At 36.8% G+C, this 25,028-nt stretch overlaps 1 protein-coding gene across 2 annotated transcripts in view; it reads right to left on the minus strand.

The window, feature by feature from the left end:
• Positions 1–449: 449 nt before the first annotated feature.
• The window catches only part of ARIH1 (ariadne RBR E3 ubiquitin protein ligase 1), a 106,543-nt gene continuing 81,964 nt past the window's right edge, over positions 450–25,028 (minus strand). The window contains exons 8-14 of one of the 2 annotated variants that reach the window (XM_040227397.1): positions 23,437–23,479; positions 22,849–22,920; positions 19,987–20,117; positions 16,506–16,563; positions 10,915–11,175; positions 9,639–9,751; positions 450–8,654 (exon numbers count right to left, since the gene is read on the minus strand). In XM_040227397.1, the coding sequence (XP_040083331.1) occupies positions 8,570–8,654; positions 9,639–9,751; positions 10,915–11,175; positions 16,506–16,563; positions 19,987–20,117; positions 22,849–22,920; positions 23,437–23,479 (763 nt within the window). In that variant the 3' untranslated portion in view covers positions 450–8,569. The remainder of the gene's footprint in view (positions 8,655–9,638; positions 9,752–10,914; positions 11,176–16,505; positions 16,564–19,986; positions 20,118–22,848; positions 22,921–23,436; positions 23,480–25,028) is intronic. The other variant, XM_040227398.1, reaches the window with a different exon arrangement.

The following is a 25,028-nucleotide window of genomic DNA, read 5'->3' on the forward strand; positions in this document are numbered from 1 at the left end:
GGCCCTCGATTATAGCATTTATCTTAAAGGGCACACAATTCAGTGCACCTACAAAGTAGCATTTGTAATCTGTGAAGTAATTTTGTGGAACCAACAATTTATTGCCATTGGTTAGTGAACAACCATTTGACTATTTTAAGGCACTGATGTGTAGTAATGTGATTTTAACATGAATAGGTGCTATAACACATAACTTACCCTATTGCAAGGTAGTTAAAACAATGGAATAAAAATCTTTCAAAGGCATGTAGAACACTATTACTCTTCATTAAACCCACTCTGATATTTGCTGTCATGATCTTTGCAATACTCTAAAGCAGTCACGTGATTTGGGGATACAAATTTATTTCCTATTCAAAGCAGGTAGAGATGCAGATGATGCTTCCTCCTTTGTTAGAAAACACTTTAGTATTTGCCCTAGTTATGGAGAAACAAACCACAAGTCAGGATCATACGGTAGGAATTTATTAACAAGCAAACAACTCTGTTCATATCAGGAAGACCAGTTGGTTAGGTTATAAATGACTCGAGAGCAGGTGCAAGAACTTACAATTGTAAAGCATTCTACTAGAATGTTTACTGCCAGGTAGATCTACAAGAGGTGTTCCTAAATTCTGGTAATCATTTTATGCGGCACTCCCTGAGAAAAGGACGTGACCTACACAGGTGGGAGTACACATAGGAGTCTCCTACAAGAGGAAGTCGGGAAACTCAGGAAGTAGTGATGTTTTCAGATAAGGTTTCTCAGAAAACTGGAGACCATGTGTTTTCTTTCTCATTCTTTAGGAACCCCATTTGGCCAACTGATTCCAGAGAATCAGATCCTGATTCACAATTCTAAGAAATTGTCATTGGACATGCACTGAAGTAGTTTCTTGGGCACTGCTTTGGTTTTAAGCATACAGAAAACAATTTTAACCATCAGAAAGAAATCTAAAATCTATAGAAGCAAGTTTTCAGCCTAGACAGCTTTCCAGACAATCAACTATCTACCATAGAGAATTCTCTATAATCACCTTTCAAATTCCCACTCTGAAAGAAACTTGAATATTTCATGGCCAAAAGCAGGCAGCTTCAAAAGTAAATACCGAACTTTTAGATAGGTGGAATCCTGAGGAGGGATATACTGGTGCTAAATAAGACATCAAATTAGGAGATGTTACTTTGTGCATAAGAAGCCACATCAGCTCAAAATAGGTAAGAGATGTGCTTTCTGGAGAGGGTTGGGAAATGAGGCTTGCTTTTAAATTCTCATTAAAATGCCAGGGTGGCTCTGAGAGAAAAAGGCATACTCTGAGTCCTTCTCAGAGTATCTGAGGTTAACAACAAAAAGACATGTTTTGAATAGAGAAAAGTCAAAAAGAATTGGTCATTGAGTCTCCTGAGGTTGGAAGTCCCTTAACTAGTCTATAAATTTAGCAATTACTTTTGGCAAAGTTGTTTGGGAAGCAGCTAGAGTGATGAATTTAGTAGTCAAAATGTGCCTGCAGTCCTGCATTAACTAGCTAGGTGACTTTGAGCAACCCATGGAATCTCTACATAGAATCAGGATTAAGTGCCTCCAACAGACTGCTTTGTTCACTGTGGTAAAACAGTTCCCAACACTGTGGGTGCTTACTGAAGGTTTCAATCTTCATTCGGCCACTTACAAACAGATGGCCTGAGAGAGAGAACCCACCTTCTTTGAGCTTCTATCTTATTTATAAAATGGAGGTGGTAACTATCTCATATGATTTGGAGTTTCAGAAACACGGACATGAAGCATTTAGTAAACATGAAATAAGTTAGACATGAGTATCTATCATACACAAACTCTTTACATTTATTTAAAAAGAAAACTTTCAGGGCATTTTGGTGTTGTTGAGGACACTTGTGATGTACAGCCAGCAAAATATTATCTCTAAGATCTGCTTCTTTATCCACAGGGGTAAGCTCCCCTCAAGTCACATTTGTACCAATCATAATGTCCCAAGGGTTTGTTAGGTTTTCTATACACGTGTCTGGGACAGTTAACATCTAACACCTAGAGCTATGGTGGTAGTGGAGAGGAAAAGCAGAATCCTTTAGAATGATGTAGACTATACAGACAATGCCAGTTTCAGGAGTCCAAAATGGCTTTCTAGTTCCTGGATCCAATTTCATCATGCTTTGGGAGTCTATAACACAACTTTGCATCCTTATTTTTTGCCTCAGTTAGTACTAGTATGCTCATTAGTTGTAACTAGGCTTTCTTTTCCCATTGATTTTTTTTGATCCTCACAACATTCCTATAAAAAATATTATGAGGGAATGAACACATGGAATCAGACAAGCACGACACCACCATAAATGCTGTGAAGTTTGAATTACTAGTCTTGACACCTTTCTTCTCATAAAATAGGACAGCAATGCCTACTTTGTTTTAGGGCTGCCTAGACGATATAAATAATTTAAGTAAGGCATCTGGCAAGAAGCACTCAAATTATAGCTCCTATCGAAAGCCAAAGTGTTAGTTGCTCATGTCTGACTCTGCAACCCCATGGACTGTAGCCTGCCAGGCACCTCTGTCCATGGGATTCTCCAGGCAAGAACAGTGGAGTGGGTTGCCATTACCTTCTCCAGGAGATCTTCCCAACCCAGGGATGAAACTCAGGTCTCCTACATTGCAGGCAGATTCTTTACTGTCTGAGCCACCAGTATCCCCATTTTACAAAGGTAAAACTGTGGCTGAGAAATACAGATATTCTTTCTACTGCACCAACCACACTCAGAATAAAAATAAGAGAAAATTCACTGTCTTAAAACATACAAGTTGATCAAAAGAATGAAAAAGTAATGGCCAAGAAGCAGCTCGTGACTTTCAAGTGCTCTGAATTTAACTGATTAAATGAAATTGTGCATTGACTTGAAACAGATAGCTTAACCAACATCCTTTGCTTACTCTACTTCCAGACAGGTTTCTTTCTCTAAGAAAACATATTTCCAGTTGATGTGAATATTCTATTCAGGTTGTCAATTCTACAGTACTTTTGGTTTTGTCAATTTATTTTCTCCAAGGTGTATCACGTCTCAAAAAACCAGTAACAAAAAAAATAACAAATTGGGCACTTCACACTGGACACTTAGGAGGTAGCATTCCACAAAACCCACTCAGCTAAGGCATACAGCATGGCCCTTTCCTGAGCCGGTGAATTTGCCACAAGCCCTATTGTCCCATCTGACTATAGAGTGCTCCGCTATACTCCTCTTGGCAACTATCTAAGTATCTACATCAATGGACTCAACCTCGCCTATGAGTCTTAGACGACGGCACTGCACAAGCATCAGGGTTGGGTGTGGCTTTAAAAATACTGCTCAGGACACAACCCAAAGCAATTAAAATCATAATTTATATGGGGTGGGACTCAAGCAGTCTTTTTTTGCGGGGGGGGGGGGGAGCTTGTCCTTTTGAAGTATCTGTGATTTCAATGTGTAAAATGAACAATGACTTCCAGTTGCAACACAAGTTGGAAAATGATAGGTCTATGTGCAGCTCTTCTCTGACCCACATTTAAGAATATTTTAATAACCAACATTTCAAAATTGAAAGGCTCCTCTCAGAGCCCTCTTCACCCAGGGAAGCCTATTAAAATATTTACCTGGTTCTTGTAGACATCTGAGTTTGACTCTTGTATTGGTATCACTTGAGACCCATGGATTACTGTGGTAGTAAAGTTGTGCTTTTGGCATTGTTAGAGCTGCTACATTATCAATGTGTGACTGATTTATATTCTCACTGGCTTCCACTCTGAAAATGGCCCTAAACAAACATTATCTATAGTTTAATCATAGTCTAAAAATTGTTTTTCAAAAGATGTTTTGATTTGATAAACATTTAATGTTTTTCTCATATTATTTTCACTACTCTAAAAGCTACTGCTAAAAGATCAACCACAGTTGCCTCTGCTCCTGCAGTAGGCATTATTTGATTATTTCTGGTTGAACATTTCCGAGTTAGCTATTTCATCTTGGGTAAATAAATGGAGAAACAAATTCCTTAAAATGAACCAGAAACACAGCAACTTTATCCCCAAAGAACTCTGAAAAAATATGAGGAGTTCACACTTTTCCCTGTTTCTATACGAGCCAAGGTCTCCCCCTAATTCTACTTATTTTCTGAAAAGTTTCACAGGTTCCACAGAAGAGATGCTGAGAAACAAATGAAAATATGCTTTCCTGTGCATCTTCAGTTATAAAACAAATTCTCTAACAAGTTCCTATGGACAGTGCAAAAATTTTCACACTGGAAATTCATTTAACAAATAATTAAACCTACAACTGCAAATTACTTGGCCACTGTTTACCAAATCAAATGATGCTGAACTCTCTACTCTCAACTATCATGTGTGATAGTCTTCTCATGATGCCAGTCCCAGCCACCAAGATGGGAAGAGTTATTCTTCTATCCATGGCTGATTTTTATGATGAGGCAAAAGAGAGAGCCACATTAGTTGCAAATACTGCAAGAGCAAATTAAAGATCAGATGTAGCATATAGCCTTCCTCTAACAGGTACAGTAACAGGTATTTATACAGTCTTTGATACGTTCAAAAGTACACTACAGATTAGGTAAGAACCACCTCCCCATATCAAATGCTACGTCATTCTGAAACCAGATTAACAAAATATGATACAAAGAGGTAGCATGATGCTGCTCAGAAGAATAAAGCTTAAGTTCGAGATAGGAGAAACTGAAATCTTGGACAAGTTGCTTAATTGTGTTGAGTAATCTTACCTTTCTTTTAGACAATGACACAAGTTAAAGTGTTCTGAAGATATGTGATAGATGAACTCTGGTAATTATAAATCCAAATAAGACCAAATTAAACTGTCCTAAAATCTGGCCTTGAATATTAATGACAAAGATCTCAACTTTGGGACCTTCTTTAAGACAACTCTCCCCTCATTTTGGCAGGAGAGATCAGCTTCTAAAAGTAAAAGTGGAAGTAATGTGAAGGAGTTTCAAGTTTAAGAATTGACTTTTAAATATTTTCTCTCTATAAACTGACAAAGATCTACTGAGCATCTAATATCACTGTTATAAAACGAATAGCAACCTAAATTCAATGTTCAAGACACAGAACTTGGAAAGCTTCCAGAAAATGCTCTGAAGGCTTCATTAACCAAGTTTATTGTTGGGGAGAGTCTCATTCACAGTTCCCTGCAAAGAAACTGAACCAAATCTTGACATTTTATGTTAAGTAGGAACAGTGAATAAGGCACATAATAGAGGTGACTCTTAGGCCACCAATGTCTTTTTCTTAATATAAAAATAAACATAAGTAACTAATGGAATAACAAAATAAAAGTTTATTTTATTAGAATTAGGAATGTTCTTTCCCTCTGGGCAACCTGAACAGTCCAGTTACAATGAAAATCTAAGAACAGTTATTTCCACAGCACAGTGTGCTCTATGCACAAAATTACAGGGTTAGGAGCATTTAATCAATTTACCGATCTGATTGTCTCACCAACCCGCCCCCTCCCATCCCCCAAGTGCTCTATACCGGGATTTTTGTACATCAAGTCCTTTTCTCTCTTATGCTAAATTTCAGTTCCTAATCATGGCTGATCCACATTTTACACTGCAGATTCAACCATTTCAAATCAAGTCAGTCAATCTTGGATCTGCTATATTTGTGTGTATGTATACACATGTGTATTTCGTGTATTTATTTAAACACATATAAAACACATACAATCTGGGTTGCAGCGGATTACATAGAATTTAGAGTCTGATGATATATGCTACTCAATTTTACCACTGTGGTTTGTAGTCCTGCGCTTTGGATCAACAATTTTATTGTAAATTATTTAAGTCCATCTACTGCTCAATGAATTGTTCAAATGATGCATGCAATTTTCAGAAGACCTCAAAAAGACAAGGGAGACCCTGGTGCTAACCATGAATAGAGCCCTCTGACAGAAACACTTAGGTAGGTGAAACAGGGAAGCCATATCATATGGCTTAAGACCTATCCCAGCTGAGATCACGAAGTTACTGACAATGAAAGTGATTAACTGATGGGAGTTCTGTCAGATATGGAGATAGTTGTCAAAAGCTTGAACTGGAAAAGGCCGATTCATCTTGATCCATATATATTAGGGAATGCACCCACAACTGCAATACCCTCAGGTAATATGCCAACACCGAAACTAGAAAACAGCTCTAAAAAGCACTGTTCTTCCATGGGTCAGGGCTGTTATTATGAAGTGTACACACTGTTTCTGGATACCTCTTGTAAGGGGAGCGTGTAAAAAGGATTTATGACACTCAAATCTAGATACTGTAGTTAACCATGTAAGATATTTCTTAAAACACCACATATACACAAAACATTTTAAGGGGACCACATATATCTAGATAGCAACTCTGGCTGCTTTTCAAAGTTACCAGGGAAAGGAACTTATTCAAGCTTTCTTAAAAAAAAAAAAAAAAAAAACCTTAGTTTTGATAAATGTCTTTTAAGATTGATGCAGTCATTTAAAATAAAATCAAATGGCTGACAGGGAAAGGGAAGGAGAAGAGAATAAGGAAGAAGCAGACACTGTGTTCAGATTTGCACCTGAAGTGGCAAGGGAAGGGAGGATAAAAGGTATAGGTAAAGTTGATCCTAGAGCGACAAGTGGTTTAAGAAAGCAGCATAATATACTCAGCAAACATTCACTGATTTCTGATGGGAAAAGAACAGTTGCAAGTACATCTCATGTAACAACCTTTTCTAAAAGGAAAAGTAGGGTTGATTTAGCAAAGCCTAACTTAGGCAAAAGGCCAGAGGAAAGTGAACCTACTTCCCAATGGAGTAGTAAGATGTACGGTGCAAGAGCAGACAAAGCTGCCTCACAAAAGGTAAACACTCCCTAGGCGCAAGACATTTAGAGGAAGACAAAGAGGTCCTTCAGCCAGAAGTGGTATAGTATGAAGACCTCATCTAGTTGCCTAGTTCACTCTGTACTCCTGTATAAAACTGACAGATTTAGGGATGAAAAATACCACAGCCAGAATGGCCTAAACAGATACATAGTTAATAAAACCACCACCATCTTTTACTTTTAACATAGCTCTTAGTAGAAATTTCATAAAAATGGACATCACAGCTAAAACGCCTTATTAATTCTCCTATCTGTTGACAAATAGAAAAGAAGCAAAGATTTCTATTTAAATGTACTAGATGGGAATATCAAGTTCTAGGATGTTTGCCTTCAAACTGAACCCACAGCAACACACACAAGCAATTTCAGTATCTGCCATTTTTAATTCACAATCTGAATCTAAGTGAATGGCTATTTATTTATACTTATATTTAAAGCAAAAACGTCCTATTTGACACCCTAACATAAAGAAGGGGTGAGAGAAGAGCCATAACTAAAATCTTAAAAGGCTCAAAGCAGCAATTAAAGGGACAAATTTTTGAAATGTGTCCTCTGGATGTGACAGGAAGCCTAGGAAGCCTTCAGCTGTGTGTATGACACGGGCACACAAAGGCCTACACAGATGTAGGAGGCTGCGGAGAGGGATGAGGCTGGAGACCGGGTCATGCTTCAGTGGCAGCAACAAAGCTCCCTGTTGCAGCCCTTATCAAGCCACGGCATTTAGTCAGAGCTTGACCTCTCTGTGCTCAACCAGGAGCTGGCAATTCCGGGCATGAGACCCAGGGCCAGCAACAAATACATCAAAACCAGAGAGGGCAAAGTAATTTCAGGAAAGGGAAATCAAAGAACTCTAGTTAGGTCTTCCAGAGGTGCTAAACCAACACACCTTTTATCCCAACCCTCAACCCTGGAAAGATAAAGCAAACTGAAAGAAAATGCACAGCAAATAGACATAATCTTGAAGATTTTTAAAGAATAAATATTTTTTGTAATTAAACATTATGCAAACACGTGCCACGCTTGCTTTGTCCATGCATATGCACTATATACAATTTTGAAAAATACTGTGTTGTCCTCTTGTTTTAAAAGTCATATACAAAGTTTTTTTTGTTTTTTTTTTTTTAATTCCTCTTTCTGCCTACCCTCTTCCCCGCCCCAAGAATTTTCTTTACAAGGAACTAATCATTATTCACTCATGACCTTGGGGTATGAGAGAGCGACAGTCTGTGTGTGTGGGTATATCTGTATGTGTAGGGGAGAAACGGGAGAGGTCCTTTACCAAAGTACAACAAAATGGCTGGTTTGGACACGAAAAGCAGTGTCAAGGAGCAGCTTTAAGTTTTAACTGTACTACACTCAGGAAAAAGAACATGAAAAAAAGGAGTCAGCTTGGAGAATGAAGCTACGTTACAAGTTAAAGTTGGAGGGCTTTTAGTGTGTCTGTCACACTTTTGTTGGCGGCCTAGAATACTGTTGTACAATGGTTTATCTACCTTTTTTTTTTATTACAATATAATTTACTTAAACTTTCCGTTAACAAAACAGAATTCTGGAGCTACAGACCAGCGGTGTCAGAACAGGCTTAGTGCCTCCTTGTCTGTGTGTGTTTTGTTTGTTTTAATTGCATGAGCACTCTAGATGGTAAAGTTTTCAGAGTTCATTTTATGCAGGGCCATTCTCAGTCCTCAATGTACTCCCACAGATCTTTTTCATAGCCTTCATGCACATGCTGTAACAAAACCCTTCGTCGACTCTCACAGTATCTGTAATCAAAGAGAGAGAGAGAGAAAAAAAAAATACCTGTTGTCAGCCTCCAATAAATTTTCCTTTTTTTAAAAGAGGCATTTACTTGTCTTTTAGGGCTCCCTATAGTTTATCCAGACACAGAACCAGACATAGAACCTGTTTTTAAAAGGCATATTTTTAGGTCTAGATGTAAAGACATGACTATTTCTAATTTTCAAAAGGTACTTTTCGGAGTTTCTAGTTTGGGGAAATTAATTCCAGAGCAATAAACAGACCTTAGAAATTATCTGATTCAATCTTATCATTCTACAGGTAAGTAAACAGTTTCAGGAAGAAGTAATTTCAGGGGGGATTTATTCACAACTGTAAAATCTTAAAGTACTAACAGTAGCTATAATTGGCTAAGGGAAGTGAACATATTACTCAGGACTAAATTTTCAAGTCTTGCAAATTCCCAGAGGTTTCTACTACTATTAAAGAGCAAACAACTTTTGCCAGAAAACAACTTTTGGAGAAAGAGCTCTACGTGAGAAAGCATTCATTTTGCATCTTTTACTTAAGAGGTGACATCTCTTAAAGTATCATCTAAGCCTAGGACAAAGTAAATCTCTCCCTGGAAAATCAAATCTTAGAAATAAATCTTTAAAAAGTCTGGGTAGCTCACTTGCCAAAAGCCACAATCCACAGGATCCCTAGGCCAGGGCCTCATGTTATTCTCACCCCTCATCCTAATAGTCACTTGCCCTTTTTGGGCTCCTTCTTCCTGTCAGGGCAATAACTACACAGATAAAGCCACATGGAAGAAGCAGGATCAGCCAGTGGGACAAATGGCTACTTTCCTCCCTATGCCCAAAGGACAGAAGCAATCTGTGAGAAACATGGCAGCAGTTCAGTTGTTGAACATGCTAAACTCAAGTTTCACCATCATTTAAGTTCACCACTACAGCATACCAGACTACCAGTGGCAGACATTTTTGCTCAACAACTAAAAATAAACTTACCTGTACTTATCTTGTACTTTCTGCTTTATATCCTGCAGAGAGTCTTGGGAAATATCTCGTTCGAGGTAACCCGAGAGCACCTCTGTGGCATTCTCTAGATCTGCTTGGTTATTCTGCAATAGGAAGAAGAATATATAGTAAATTCTGCCTTCAAAAGAAAGCTAAGAGATAAACCATCTTAGCTGCTTCCTTAATAGACTGGACTCGACCCCAATTTTCACAGGTGGTCAACTGCACCTCTAAAGTCCTTCATTACTTCCACCTCTAACAACTTGTTTTCTCTTTTTTTCTCTCAGGAGAACTTTTTAACTATAAAAAGAACCAAAGATCTATCCATTACCTCTGGAAGAATACCAAGCACAATTTGAAAGTACTTAAGAAAACGTTTGTGGAAATTGTCTAGCTCTGAAAACTATTATGCTAAAGCCTGAGGAACAAACAGAAATGCATTATTCTTTATATCTAGCTAGACTCCAGTGTTCTTGCCTGGAGAATCCCAGGGACAGCAGAGCCTGGTGGGCTGCCGTCTATGGGGTCACACAGAGTCGGACACGACTGAAGCGATGTAGCAGCAGCAGCAGCAGATACCTAATCTTATCAGAAAACACTGTATGGAAGATTAAAATTTTGTTATCCATTACTAGTATAGCTAGTTCTGTACATTTACCCATCTAAATTCCCATCTGCTAGTCACTGTTACTATCTAGCCATCTATCCACATCAATACTGCATGCATAAATTTAAAATGAGCATCTCTACTTGAAAAAACTTCACTGCTGAAAGCCCCCTTTTAGTCACTGCTTCTCCACAAAAGACAAGCACCATATTTACTTCTAATACCGTGTTATGAGTTTTACCTGAATAGACTTTTGAAAGAACTTACGATGTTCCTGGTGTTACATAAGCATTATACATGGATTGTCTCACTTAAACATCTGAACATTTCTAGAAAAGTATTATCCCCATTCTAAAATAGAGATATAGAAGAGGTTAAGTAACTTGCTTCAAGTCAACAGAGCTAAAAAGTGATGAAGTCAAGATTCAAATTCAGGACTAACTGCAGAGCCTGCACACTTAAAATCACCATCTGGCTAAACCACACCAATTTGAATGTAGTTTACAGCAAGATCTCTGAATTTTTTGTACCTTCCTAATAAACGATAAACTTTTGATCCACATTCGGGGGCAAAGAGGAATCTTTAAAACTCTTCTCTATAAAAGATGAGTAGTCACATGACACACAGGTGGTTTTTACCCGCTCCGTCACGACTCCTACCTCAAAGATAATGGACTGGTTGTTCTTTCTGAGGTAGAAGGCGAACACGTAAGTGTACATGAGCGTGGCGCGGCACTGGCAGAGGACGTCGACCGCCTTCTTCAGGAACTGCACCTCGATCCAGGACATGTTGTGCTGCTGCATCTCCTCCATCTTCTGCTTCACCTGAGCGTAGAGCTTGTGCTCGAAGCGCAGACTCTGCATGTGGTTCATGTAGCGGTTGCAGTAGAACAGATACCTCTGCAGGGCTGCCCTGGATCTCTGTCCCATTAAGAAAAATGAAGGTCACATAATTACAACAAATTTATTATAGGCACACAAAACCTGGTACCATATTTACTGATGAAATGGAATAGGAATTTAGGCTAAAATCAAGAACAAAGAGACATCTTTTGCTACCTCTGTTACTTAATATTTTTTTAATGTCTTATAGCTGTGCTTTCCAACATAGCAGCCAGCAGTCACATATGACTATTAAAATTAAAAATTCAGTTTCTTACTGTTGCACTCAGTGTCTACCAAATCAGATGGTGATATTAAGAACATTTCCATCATTGTGAATATTCTACTGGATAGCTCTGTTCTGCAGTGTGCAATAAGGTGCATCAGTATTACAAAGTAAAAAACAAAAGAGAGGCAACCAGACATCATGTAACACCTAATATAATGCAACAGAAACTACAAAGTACATTTAACACCAGTTAAGTGTTCTGTGTTCTTTCTACATCCCTCACCAAATCATCTGAATTCGAGTATCTAGAATTAGCCACCACTTTCAGCAAGTTTAGGGATAGAAGAACCTAACCAGGGAGTTGCAGTTGGGAAAACAAGAATATGAAAAATGCTACAGCAAGCACAAAAATGACTTAAGTTTCCTCAACAAACAAATGGCAAAAGAAGAAGAAGGAAAAAAAAAAAAAAGCCCCAAAACATTAAAGGACCTACAGATAACATGACATCCAACTTTGGACCTATATGGATCCCCACTGGAACCAATTATAAAAGAAAGTTTATGAGATAAATGGGGATACTGGAACACATATTAACAAAATACTGCTTCAAAAATATATAATAAATATACAGCATAGTTATAAAAGAACATATAATAAAGATACAAACATAAATACTACAGTTTTATGAAAAGTCTTTTGAAGTACATGAAGTATTAAAAAATATGATGAAGTATTTAAAAATATGATATCAGGTCTAAATTTGTTTTATATTGTTTATCACACTGCAAAAATAATTCACATGGATCTCTCTTATTATACTGTAGATATTAAGGAGATACACTTTTAAAAAAGTAATCTTGGGACTTGTCCAGTGGTCCAGTGGTTAAGACTTTGATCTCCCGCTGCAGGAGAGAATGGGTTTGATCCCTGGTCAGGGAACTAAGATTCCACAGTTCAGTTCAGTCGCTCAGTCGTGTCTGACTCTTTGCAACCCTGTGGACTGCAGCATGCCAGGCTTCACTGAAACTCCAATACTTTGGACACCTGATGTGAAGAAGTGACTCACTGGAGAAGACCCTGATGCTAGGAAAGATTGAAGGCAGGAGGAGAAGGGGACGACAGAGGATGAGATGGTTGGATGGCATCACCATCTCAATGGACATGAGTTTGAGCAAGATTCCACAAGCAGCCAAAAAAATCATTTTCTTCATATTAAGTACTAAACATAACAAGATTTTAAAAAAGCAATCTTGTTATAACTCTAGTACTTAATATCTAAAAAATGATTGCTGAATGTAACTACTATAGAAGGGTTTCTTACCACACACATGTATTTCTTTTCTTTAAACACTGTTCTCCTCTTCCTCTCCTCATGCCTATGGCCTACAAACAGTACAGATACTACGAGGCCTTATGCTTGGTCTCTTACTCAGAAACACTAACTCTGAACCACATAACTAGCCAATTACATGATCCAGTATCTTACAACATGGAAACACCTAAAAAACCTATACAAGTCATATTATTTCAGCAGTCAGGTAGGTATTAAATCAATGCTTACACAGCGGAAAATTATGCCAATCATATCTAAAAATACTATGACAATTGTATCTATTCATTATTAGATAAAATAATAGTATTGCTATTAGATATGATTATACATAATAAAATTATGCCAATTATTTCTAAAAATAGAATATGTAGAGAATAATCTACTTGGCATTTTACCTCCATACAAAGCACTAATATTTTCAAGCCTGTCGAATTCCCAGGATGAAATGGAAAACCTAAATCATGCATTAAAATATATGTTATAGGACTTAATATGACTAAGAATTCTCAAACAGCTTGCATCATTAAGATAATTTTAAAATTCAATATGGAAAAAAAAACAAAACACCCATACTACCACTGCAAATAATACCCATCTTTAAATCAAATGCCAGAATCTGGATTGAGAACTGCAATGTCCTGAAAATGCTTTGGAAAAACACACAAAACAATAACCTGACTGCTTATAACATGGGTAGGCAATCCAGCTGCTGCCTAATTTTGTTTTCAAAGTTAACTTGAAATGCTGCCATGTCCACTCTTTTAAGTCTATGGCTGAGTCAGCAAGCGTCACAGGAGAAGGATGGAACTGAGCAACTCTAACAGACTGGATAGTCTGCAAAGCTGAAAACAGTTACTACCTGACCACTCACAGAAGTATACTGACTCCGAGTTAGAAGATAAGAAAATTTAGGGAATTCCCTGGCAATCTGGTAGTTAGGACTGTGCTCTGACAGCCAGGGACCCAGGTTCAATCCCTAGTTGGAAAACTAACATCCCACAAGCCGCACAGTGTGGTCACAGAAAAGAAAAAAGTACCATCTATGTTCTTTCTGTACTGTGTGCCAACCTTCTAGTACTTTTTTAAGAACTACAACTGTCTAAAAATGGAAAACAAACAAACGAACTACAACTGCTGAGAAGCGGGCAAGAGAGGGCGAGATGGTTGCATAGTACCATCGACTCAACAGACATGAGTCTGAGCAAACACAGGGAATGGAACAGTGAAGGACAGGGAAGCCTTGCGCACTGCAGTCCATGGGTCACAAAGATTCAGACACAACTTAGCAACAACAATATAAAATGCTATCTGTTGACACTGGCTTTTTCACTCAGCACAGTGCCCGTGACATCTAAATTGCTATGTGGATAAACAGTTCATTTTTTGTTATCACTGAATAATATTTCACAGTATGGATTACTATGGTTTGTTTAATCATGTACCAATTAAGGAAAGTTTTAGATGTTTCCAATTTGGGACTATAACAAATAAAGCTGCTATGAACCACTGTTTAAAAAAGAACAACTACAACTGCCAGAAAACACTAGACCAGAGTATGGAAGTAGAGGAAGTAAGGAAAGAATAAGCTAGGTGTGTGTGCCATGGTGTGCTCCATTCTGGGAGGTATGGCTCCTACTAAATAAACAAATACAGTCAACTCACAGGATCAGAAGATTCTAGTTTAGTCCAATATATATATGACCTAGAAAAATAATGCAACCTAATGTCTACAATCTACACATTAAAAGGGCTAAGAAACTATGTCCAATAATCTACTCTCCCTGCAGATCTCAGAAAGGAATTCTATCAGCATCCAAACACTTACCAGGTAAGGTCAAGGATAACCCATATAATTTCCACTGTCAGCAAATTCTGGCTAGATGTAGCTAGACTACTAAAGAACCTGCCTGCCAATGCAGGAGACCTAAGAGACCCAGATTCAATCAATGGGTCGGGAACATCCCTTGGAGAAGGAATTGGCAACCCACTCCAGTATTCTTGCTTGGAGAACCCCATGAACAGAGGAACCTGGCAGGCTACAGGCCATGGTTTGGCAAAGAGTTGGACACGACTGAAGCAACTTAGCACACAAAAACGAAAAGCCCACAGTAGTATAGTAATTAGGAAAAATATAATGCTACGTAAGAGAAAAACAGCATTTCTTTATGGATTGAAAAAATATTATCAAAGTTAGAAGAAACCCTTTTTAGGACAAAAACAGAAAGCCAGAAAGGGGGTGGTGGTGGGGGAAGCTAAGATTTTAAAACAAACCTGAAACAGAAGGAGATGCAATGACAAACTGAGCTGAATAAAAATGAAAGAGAGGAATCAACTCAAAATGGAGGGTGGGAAAGGCATCATTCTCATTGTAGAGTTTTTTATACAAAGGTTACATGGGGCGATGTTTCTCAAATTATAGTCTAAGGATACTAGAGGGAACAGGAGTAGGGGTGCCAAATGATCTATTTAAAAAGACCATGGAAATTTTTAAATATTAAAAATCTGATAATAACCTGAAGAAAAAACACACACTCTGGACCACCTGAATAAACTTATGAGAATCAATGCTTTCAGATCTTACATTTGTAAAATGGCTAAAAATGGCATCAAGCCATGTTACTTTAACTGCACCAGAGTTGAGAATAAGTGACAGGAAATACATTAATAATAAATTCTGATCAAATCAAATTTTGATGCACTATAGGGGTGAAAAGGCAATAGTTGATATATAGAAAACTGATGGGAGAACAAATTATCACGTGGTACTTATAGTAGTATAGTAATACTAAATTCAAAAATTCTGGGTCTTATTCTATTAACAGTAATTTAATTTCAACAAATAACTTATCTGTATCATTAGTTTTTTTGAGTTTCACTGGTTGTGGGTTTGTTTGGTTGTATAGCTGCTTAAAATAGTCCAGCTGGTTTTACTTTAAACACAGTTAATACAGTAATATTATAATGAATATAATGTAAACCAACATTATAATGTGTTTTTTTTCCCCCTTTAAAACGATCACAGATACTGTAAACATCTGAAATATGACAGCCTATGTTATGTAAATATATTCTTTTGTATTTACAGTAATTTAAAGAAATTTTAAAGGAGCCTTTGAAAAGTGAAATAATTAACAAACACGTCGTGTTCTGGCTTGCATCTTGGCAAGACAAGTCATTTTAAAAGATTCTAGGAGGAGAGATGGGGAATTTCAATACAGAATGTATGAATGTAAGGGATGACTAAATTCTAGAATTCTACTAATAAGGCAGATTTACCAGAGTGAAAGGAACTCAAAGCATTACTGAATCTAATCCACACCAAGGGTTTGAATCTCTTCTATAAAAGTGGGTTATTTCCTTATTCAGTAATAGGGAAATCCCTACCTCCTGAGACAGTTCATTCCAAGTTACCTAAAATCATTAGTGCTTCTTGATGAACAATGAAGTCATTAATTAATTAAAAAGAAGGGAGGCTGAATATAAACAGCAGCAGTGCCATCTAACGAATGCTGTTCCTTAGACTCTTTGCTGGGAAGGGGAACCTGGTACTGAAAGCTACTGAAGCCTGCAAGCATGCTGTATGACTAGAGTGATTTTGTTTTTAATGCAAACAAATCTATCAATAGGAATACTCCTGATATGTGTTTTGCATAAGATTCCCTTTCTACATGTACACTGATATACAGTATTTACTGGAATATCCTTTAACAAATCTTTCAGAATTGAACTCTTTTGCTAACTCATTCCCTAATCAACAGATAATGCACATTCCTGTTCAACCGTTACCAGAAAATAAATGTACTTACCTCCTGTGCGTCTCTTGCTGCCTTGGCATCATCCTCATTATAGCGGTTACAGTTGTACCTGAAGTAAGTAAAGAGGGTTCCATAAAGCCATAAATCAATGAAAAGGCAACAAATCACAGAATTTTAGCCTGGATTTAGCGATTATATAGAGCCAATATTCTCCTTTACAAAGATAAAATGAGGTGAAGAAAAAAAAAAGCCCCTAGGTGTTTGAATCCTTTCCAAGAGTGTGTCTGTTCTCTATTAGTAAAAAGCAGTTTCCCGCCCCCTGAGGTAGTCCACTCATTAAGTTTACTGATAATCATTGGAAAACACTGTTATTCTTCTATTTACCAACTGTAGTCTGAACTTCTAATTCACTTTTTGAAGAAAGAGACTATCTCATCTCCTACATGGTCTGTTATTTAGCCAAATATTTTCAATTTTTCCAGATTACTCACCTTGTTATCCTCACTTGTTCTCTCACCAAAGAGAGCCAACTGTTGACAGGCTGTTATGCAACAAGTGCTGTGCTATATGCTTTATATGCTCTGAACAGTTTATGAGAATCCCTGAAAATTCAATATACAAAATGAGGAGCAAGGGGAAATCTGCCCAGAGAAGCCAGCTCAGAGTGGAGATGTGTAAGATGGGCACTTCTCCTTCTTCTGATTATCTGTTTTATTTTATGGGAGCCTACATTTTGAGTACAACTGACATATACTATACTCCATCCACTTACTAAGGATTTTAACTGTACTATCACATTTAATCCCCTAAATTACCTTATGAAATATGTATCATTATCCTCACTGAGCAGATGAAGAATCCGATTTTGAGAAGATAAGCAACATATTTAAGATCACAAAAGAAGAGTTTCAGAGGTGGAAATTAATCTGATGCCCTTCTGCCAATTGAGACCCATGCTCTTAACTAGTGAATTCATATCTTCAGAATCTTTTTAACGATGATCTTTTTAGAAGAATTTTGAACTTAATATAAATCTTGTTAAACTGAATTTATTATTCCAGCTTGTCAAATCCTTTAAGATTAAAACGGTTTATATATTCAATATCTCTTTGATGTAACCCAAAATGTATACAGAATTTTTATATTAATTCAAGAAAATCAGCAGTATAACTGAACAGAAAAGCAGTATATAGTTTATGTGAATAAAAAAGATGTGGACAAAACCTTTCAGCAAACCTTAAAGCATTCCACTAGGAAGACACAAATCTATTACCTCCCAAACACCTCCATCTGTAGTTCACAGCCTAGGCTACAAACTTCAGTCCACAATGAAATACCTTGCTGAAATCTACCAAACATTCCGTAATTCATCATCCTAACAATACCATTTGATTCTGGAACTTCACATAAGAGAAAAACTAAAAAAACTAACAAACTATGGTTCATATGCAATTTGTGGAATCAGAAATTCTGGAAATTTGGAATTACACTGTCTGCTCCCAATGTTAGGTGCCTTTCTATTTTCCACAGTACTCAGAAACAATCAAGAGTGGCTCACTGATTGCATCTCAAAGTTTTTAAAGTAACCCAGACCATAATTCACCTGAGTCAACAGACATTAATTAACTGTCCCCCAGCTGGATTAATAATCCTCTCTTACCAATAATTATCCTACTCACAAATAAGCCTAAAGATGCCTCTTCTCCCTATCTACTGGTCAACGATTAACACATTTTCTTCCTAACTGATATATCCTCAAAAACTTTCCTTTTGATATTTGTTAGATATTTTTAAGCCTCAACTCACTCTGGGCTTTACTCTGTTAACCTTAAGAATTTTAAGGCCAAGAAAGCAAGGAGGGCTCATCTATATTTCCAACTGAGATTACTGACAGTGCTATCTGGAATGTTATTTTGAAGATTCTAAGACATTTTCAGATTTAAATAAGAAAGCACAGCAAGGATTCATCTGCAATGTTAGCCACAGGAAAAGGAAAGATACAGGCAACATTTCTGATACCCTCCAGTCCGGGCCATTCTTCATTCTTCTGTAGTAGTCAATTGTTTTGTACCCCTTCCATTTTTCAACCCAGTTCATTTAAAATTTGAGTTGTGATCAGAGATTTCCTTACATACACACAAAAGTCTCTTTAATACTTCTCCCCCCATTCCCTCTCCTCTTCACTAAACTTGTTTATATACACTCAAATGAATTTAGTTTCCAGGAACACTCTAATCCTCAGTTAGCATTCCTAAACCCCAAATATCTTTCCTTGGCTCTGATAGTAGTAAAATCACTTTCTTTTTTTCACTTAACCAGTTAGTTTTTACCTAGTTTAGAATCAATTCCAGACAATCGCTCTTACTATTCCTCTAATTAATGACATGAATGAAAATTCCAAAGAAACTAAAAGGGAAGGCTTGCCACTGTCCTAAGTTCAGATTCTCCTCATCTTGTCTAGAGCTCTCAATTTTTCCCCTCCCACCCACTCTCTACAAAGCAGCCACAATACCGAGGTAAAGTATGGAAAGCACCTAATCAGAGCATCTTATCTAAACTACAGATATAGCGTTGAAATACTTCTGATAACTATCCAAACTACTTCAGGTCCCAGTCTACTTTCTCTTTTCCTACTCCCCACAATTTATGAGGGGCCACAAACGCAAACATCAACAGGAGACAAGCGCAGATAACATAAACTCGTGAAAACGGCAATCTGCATTATTATAACACCCAGAAATATTTTCACATTTACCAGCAGATGCGCTAGCTCCCATTTTTCCTGTTTTCAGAAAAATGCAACAAGACATCCTTAATCTAACTTGCATTTTCCCAGCATGCATGATAAGAAACATGCAGGGAACAAAGGTATGTATCACTACCAAATGTGCCATCGTAAGACACGCAAATGCCAATAAGCTTTGGTCTTAGGGAAAACACTAAACCGCAGTAAAGGCTCCATCTAAAAAGCAACCAACCAATTTCAGGTGATTTTTGCCAAACAGAAATGCAGGCCTGTTCTTATGTTGCAATGAATGCTAAAACTCTGGATCTCACTGGGTAATTTTCCAGTTCTTAAAGTTTGGACAAATTTTTTTTGTCTAATGGCATGCAGGATAACTAAAACACAACTGTGGACTGGGTTCCAGCAAGTCTCTTAGTTTTTAATTATTGTCTAGAGAGACAGACAACGCAACTCTTTTCTGAGTACGTCATGTACTATCACATTCTACTTTTGTTCATGCTACTCCTTTTGCCCTGAAATGTTTTTCCTACCACTTTTTGAACAAATGGAACTCTTAGTCTTTCTTAAAGTTCAACTCAGTTGTTACCTGCTCTGCAAAGTAAACCTTATTAAACTCTCTCTTTGGATATCTTGCATACACTTCTAATACTGATCACACCCTGTATTCATTTATCTAGTCCCAAGTCAGAGGGTGATTTTCATGAGGCAGAAACCTTATTCATAATATGCGGCAGATACATCACACAGTTATGTGAACATGTTCTTCCCTTCATTTCCCCAACCTACCAGGCAGATCCATGTGGTTCCCAAGGGCCAAGACACACCCAGCAAAACTCTGCTTTACAGTTCTGGTTACGACAGACCATGTGATTACAACCGCCATCCTTCTCAATTGTGACATGGCATTTGGGACATTCCTATGAAGAGAAACTATAAAGTTGGTGTCAATGCTACACTGAGGAGAAGCCAGCTCTAGATTTGGTTTATTTTTTAAATTGATTCTGTGATTTATTGTGATTGATACATGTAAAGCACTTAGAACAGTGTCAAACACTTAAGTACTATTGAAAATGAGTTATTATTATGGATTTTTAAGATGCATGACGATTTAAGGATTTGTTTTAGTGGGGTTGGGGGACAAAAACATTTAAAGTACTTTTAACCATACACATAGTAATAACAGTTTTATGAGAGGCTAAACATTTTGTTCCTGTAAACATACTGTTCCAGTGCTATCTGGAAATAATTATTGAATACTTCCTGTATTCCATACACTGTTCTCAGTGTTCTATATGCATTAACTCATAATCCTTATAGTGGTCTTACTCCTATTTCCATTCATCAAATAAACTAAGAGAAAACTTTAAAGAAACTAATCCAAGGTTATACAAGTAGCAAACGACAGAGTTAGGATTCAGACCCAAGCAATTTGGCCTTAAGAGTCAGGCAAGCAAGACTGATAATTCTTTTTGTGGTTACTGAATTTCCCAACTTTCTTCTGCCAAATACCCTTGTTAAAATCTTTTCATTCTGGTTCCTTTACAACAGTGCTGCAGAGATTACATCCCCCTGCTCAAGTCTATCATTTTCTTGGTTGCTAATGAGCCAAAGTCATTACCTTATGGGCACATCTAATGTTTTTCCTCTTGAAAAATTTAGAGAATGAAACTTACTCATTATTTTTAATAAAACTATGAATAAGATGTAAAGCTTGGATTTTTGCTGTATGTTTTTGTGTTGATGTCTATTACTCCCATAAAGGGAGGAAAGTATCACCCAACATAATATTTGTACAATTCAGCTAAAGTGAACAGATTTTACTGTCCACAAACTATAGTATTTCAAAAGAGGTCAATACCATCAGATTTTTGAAGTCACTCACATAAAAAATACTACCATCTTCCCAAAGAAGCAAATTTCAGGCCTAAAATATGTTTCATTCTGTATTTCTTGGCTATAATTAACTAAACAGTATTGACTTCTTAATATAACAACAACCTGCAAATCTAAGGAGCGAGTAACAAAAATAAGCTTCTGAAATGTCCCCAGAGGGAAAAACCCTCAGTTTCATCTCAAAACTTCCAACTGGATAAATCTATTATTACAAATTGCCATTCTCACTTAATAATCTACCCTCTAAACAAAGTCAAGCATATTTAAACCTATACTCCCTATTTTAAATATATTGGGGATTTAGAGTACTCAGGGATTTTTCCAGATGCAGAAGAGGGTAGTTTATAATCAAACAAACTACTTAGGGAAAATACAACTGCTCTATTCTAAATAGTAATCTGACAGCATATTTAAGGATCTAGGACTTTAATGAACATTTCTGGTGGAGAAATCTTCAATTTTTGAAGAAGAATGCTTAAATAACAGAAAATTTTGTAAAAAATAAAAAAGTAACCACTTTCTGATATTATAGTAAGGTTTTCTTAAGTGCCATAAGGTATGTTTATCATGCTGGTTTCAGAAACAGAGAAATGCTAATTTCAAAACTACATTCCCCAAAGATGTGGGTATTTGTTTTATGCAACAGGACTGTTTTATTGCCAGTGCTTTCTGAGAGACAGAAATGTACACGTTTTAATCTTTTAGGGTAGAGCACGGTATCAGTGTTATAGAATCATGTGCTGGCTGTCATTTAAGCACTCCTTATTCTATAACTCCTTATAAGGAGTTATAACTAACCAACGGCAAAGTTATAACTAACTCTGGTCAAACAACTCAATATTCTTTAAAGCATCAGCATCACATGTGAAAGACAACAATAAAAATAAACAGCCCATGAATAACACTATTATTCACCACTCAAAGCCACTTCCTATTCAGATAGGACATAAGATTGGATGTTTATACAATTTCCTACAAAAAATTGGCTGGGTACACAGTTTAGATTCAAATGCTTACCACTTAGGGACAGAAAAGAAGGGTCTTCAAGTTTATTTGCATTTGTAAGACATTCCTCTAGGGTTTAAGACGTGCTTTATGTCATAAAGATACTGAACTTTAAAACTAATATCATGACCAATGAATTCAATTAATAAACCTACCAAAACCAAGGATATTCATGTTATCCTTAAGCTTCCATTTCTCAGGAATCAAGTCTTTTAGTAAATCATATTTTGGAAGTTTAACATGTTAAAAACGTTAAATTTGTTAAGCCCAGTTCGGTAACATGATAAAGTTACTCGTTTACTCTGACTCGATACTGCCCTAAAGAATAACTCCTTAAAAGTTAAATTCCTGGAGATTTTAAGGGGCAGAAATATAGCCTAGTTTAAAAAAAAAAAAAAGGCTAGATGCAATAAAGTCTATATTGGTATACTAGAAGGCAGCCAAGAATTTACATGAAAAGATATTATCAAACCCCGGGGTAGAAAACTGATTAAGCAACCACTACTTTTCTGATGAAAGAAAACTAAAGCAGAGTATTACACATACTACAGCAGAGTACTCAATAAAACAAACTCAAACAGTAAAACAAAGGAAAATTATCAATAGGCAATCATTCTGAAAACAAAAAGCAAACTAATCAAATAAAAGGGAAAACAAGGCCCTTCAGTAGGTAAACTTACTGCCTTTGAAGCTGATACACCTATTCTTATCAGTTTCAATCCCAAGGGTTTACTGAAGGAAGGTACCAACCTTTGTGTTGGCTGCAATCCAATTAGAGGTTTCACTGTCATCATCACACTTTTTAATCCACTTCTTCAACCACTGTTTGAAAACAAGAACTGTTAGAGCACAACAGAAGACTTAAGGATAGCAAATTACATCAACATAATATAGTCAAGCTTAAATGTAAAAGCCAAAGGATAGGATTATCACTGGATTTACTTCCTTTTAAACCAAGAAATCCTGTGATTATCATTTACAGTCCAGGTACATTAAAAAAAAAAAAAAATCAACCAAAGGAGGACTTTCTCTGGCTGCAGGTTAAGTGAGGAACCTAGAATTCAACGAGAAGCCCAGCTGCAAGGTATGTCATTCCCCTTAGCTAATTATAAAGCTTTCCAAGCTTAACTCTCATTACCCTGATAATCAGGAGATGACTTTATTCCTAAGGAATGTTCCCTGAATATTTGCAAAGATCACCTGAAATGAAAAAGGACAAAATACCACGTTCCAACTACTAATGAATAAATAACAAAATGTGGGCTGTGACTTAAAGTCATCAAGTCTTAGAAGTACTCTACTACCTTATTTAAAAATGAAAATGCCAGGCAAACTCACCTTACATTTAACAGGGTCATGCCAATTTTCTCCACAGTTAAAGCTGTTAAGTGACACAAGAGTTAAAAGAATTAAGTCCTACCTACTGTGAGTAAACAAACAAACAACTTCATGCTTTACAGTACCTCAGTACTTTCACCAGTTTCTAGTGACTGGCTAATGCAAGGACAGGAACCATATCTATTTTACTCTGAAGTCATTTATTTAGCACGTAGTACTAGGGCCAGCACATACTGAGTGTGTATGTGTGAAATGAAGAAATGACCTGAAGGATGAAGACATTTTATCATGACAATTACAGAATAAATGACTATCTAAAGCAAACTGCTGTGTGCTGTGTGCTTAGTCACTCAGTCATGTCCGAATCTCTGCGACCCCACGGACTGAAGCCCACCAGGCTCCTCTGTCCATGGGGATTCTTCAGGCTAGAATACTGGAGTAGATTGCCATGCCTTCCTCCAGAACAAACTGTTAAGACAATACAATCAGTTTAGTTAGAGTTGTATTTTCTGATAGTTTTTAATATGTGTAATTCTCTGCTGCAACCACTGTCTAACTGAACTAAAATGAAATCATGTTCAATAATCTGAACTTAAATTTCAACCAATGCTTCACAGGCATATATTAAATATTTAACATTCCAAATGAAGAGTTAGCCTGATTTCATATGGTAATTTTATACTTTAGTACTAATGCATAGTAAGCAATATGTGGGAAACAAACAGGTCACATATTTTTGCAAGATCCAAACAAATGAACCTCAGCCTAGTAAAGTGTATCAAATAAGGTATAAAACAAAAGATGATGACTACATATTCGGCTATATTAACTGGTAATTCTTTTCTGCTTTATAAGAACATGGTATATGTATTTGTTTAAAAAGTATAAATTAAGAATAAACACTCCCCTCGTGGCTCAGATGGTCAAGAGTCTGCCTGCAATGCTGGAGACCCTGGTTCTATCCCTGAATCAGCAAGATCCCCTGGAGAAGAAAATGGCAACCCCCTCCAGTATTCTTGCCTTAAAATCCCATAGACAGAGAAGCATGGCAGGCTAAAGTACATGGGGTCACAAAGAATCAGACACGACTGAGTGACCAACACTACTGCTAAGAATAAAAACAAATGTTTGTGAAAAAAATAACCGTGGAATGGCTGATTAATTAGTTAATCAAGTACTTTGGGAATGCCAAAAATCCTTTGCAAATTAGAAGAATAAAGTGCTCTCACTTTAAATGAAGCCAGGATAATGGTTACTTTTAGAAAAGAAGATGGGAAATGGAAAAGAGAAGGGAACATCAAGAAGCTTCAAATATATCTTTCATGTTTTATTTCTTGACAAAAACAAACTGATTTTCATTAAGGTGGGTTGTAACTTTCTAAGTATTTAAGTATTGCTGTTATTCTCTATACTAAATCTGTATTTGAAATACTTCATACACAAAATATATTCGAAAGCAGGGAAGGAATTAGACTCCACACTCTGTCTACAGAGTAAATTCTGAAATGATAATGTATAACCTTTACAAAAATACCATGTATTTTACACAAACTTAATCACTGTGAGTTTACCTATTCTTTGGGGAAATATTT

This window comes from Oryx dammah, unplaced genomic scaffold, assembly GCF_014754425.2.
Source record: "Oryx dammah isolate SB20612 unplaced genomic scaffold, SCBI_Odam_1.1 HiC_scaffold_26, whole genome shotgun sequence".
NCBI lineage: Eukaryota > Metazoa > Chordata > Mammalia > Artiodactyla > Bovidae > Oryx > Oryx dammah.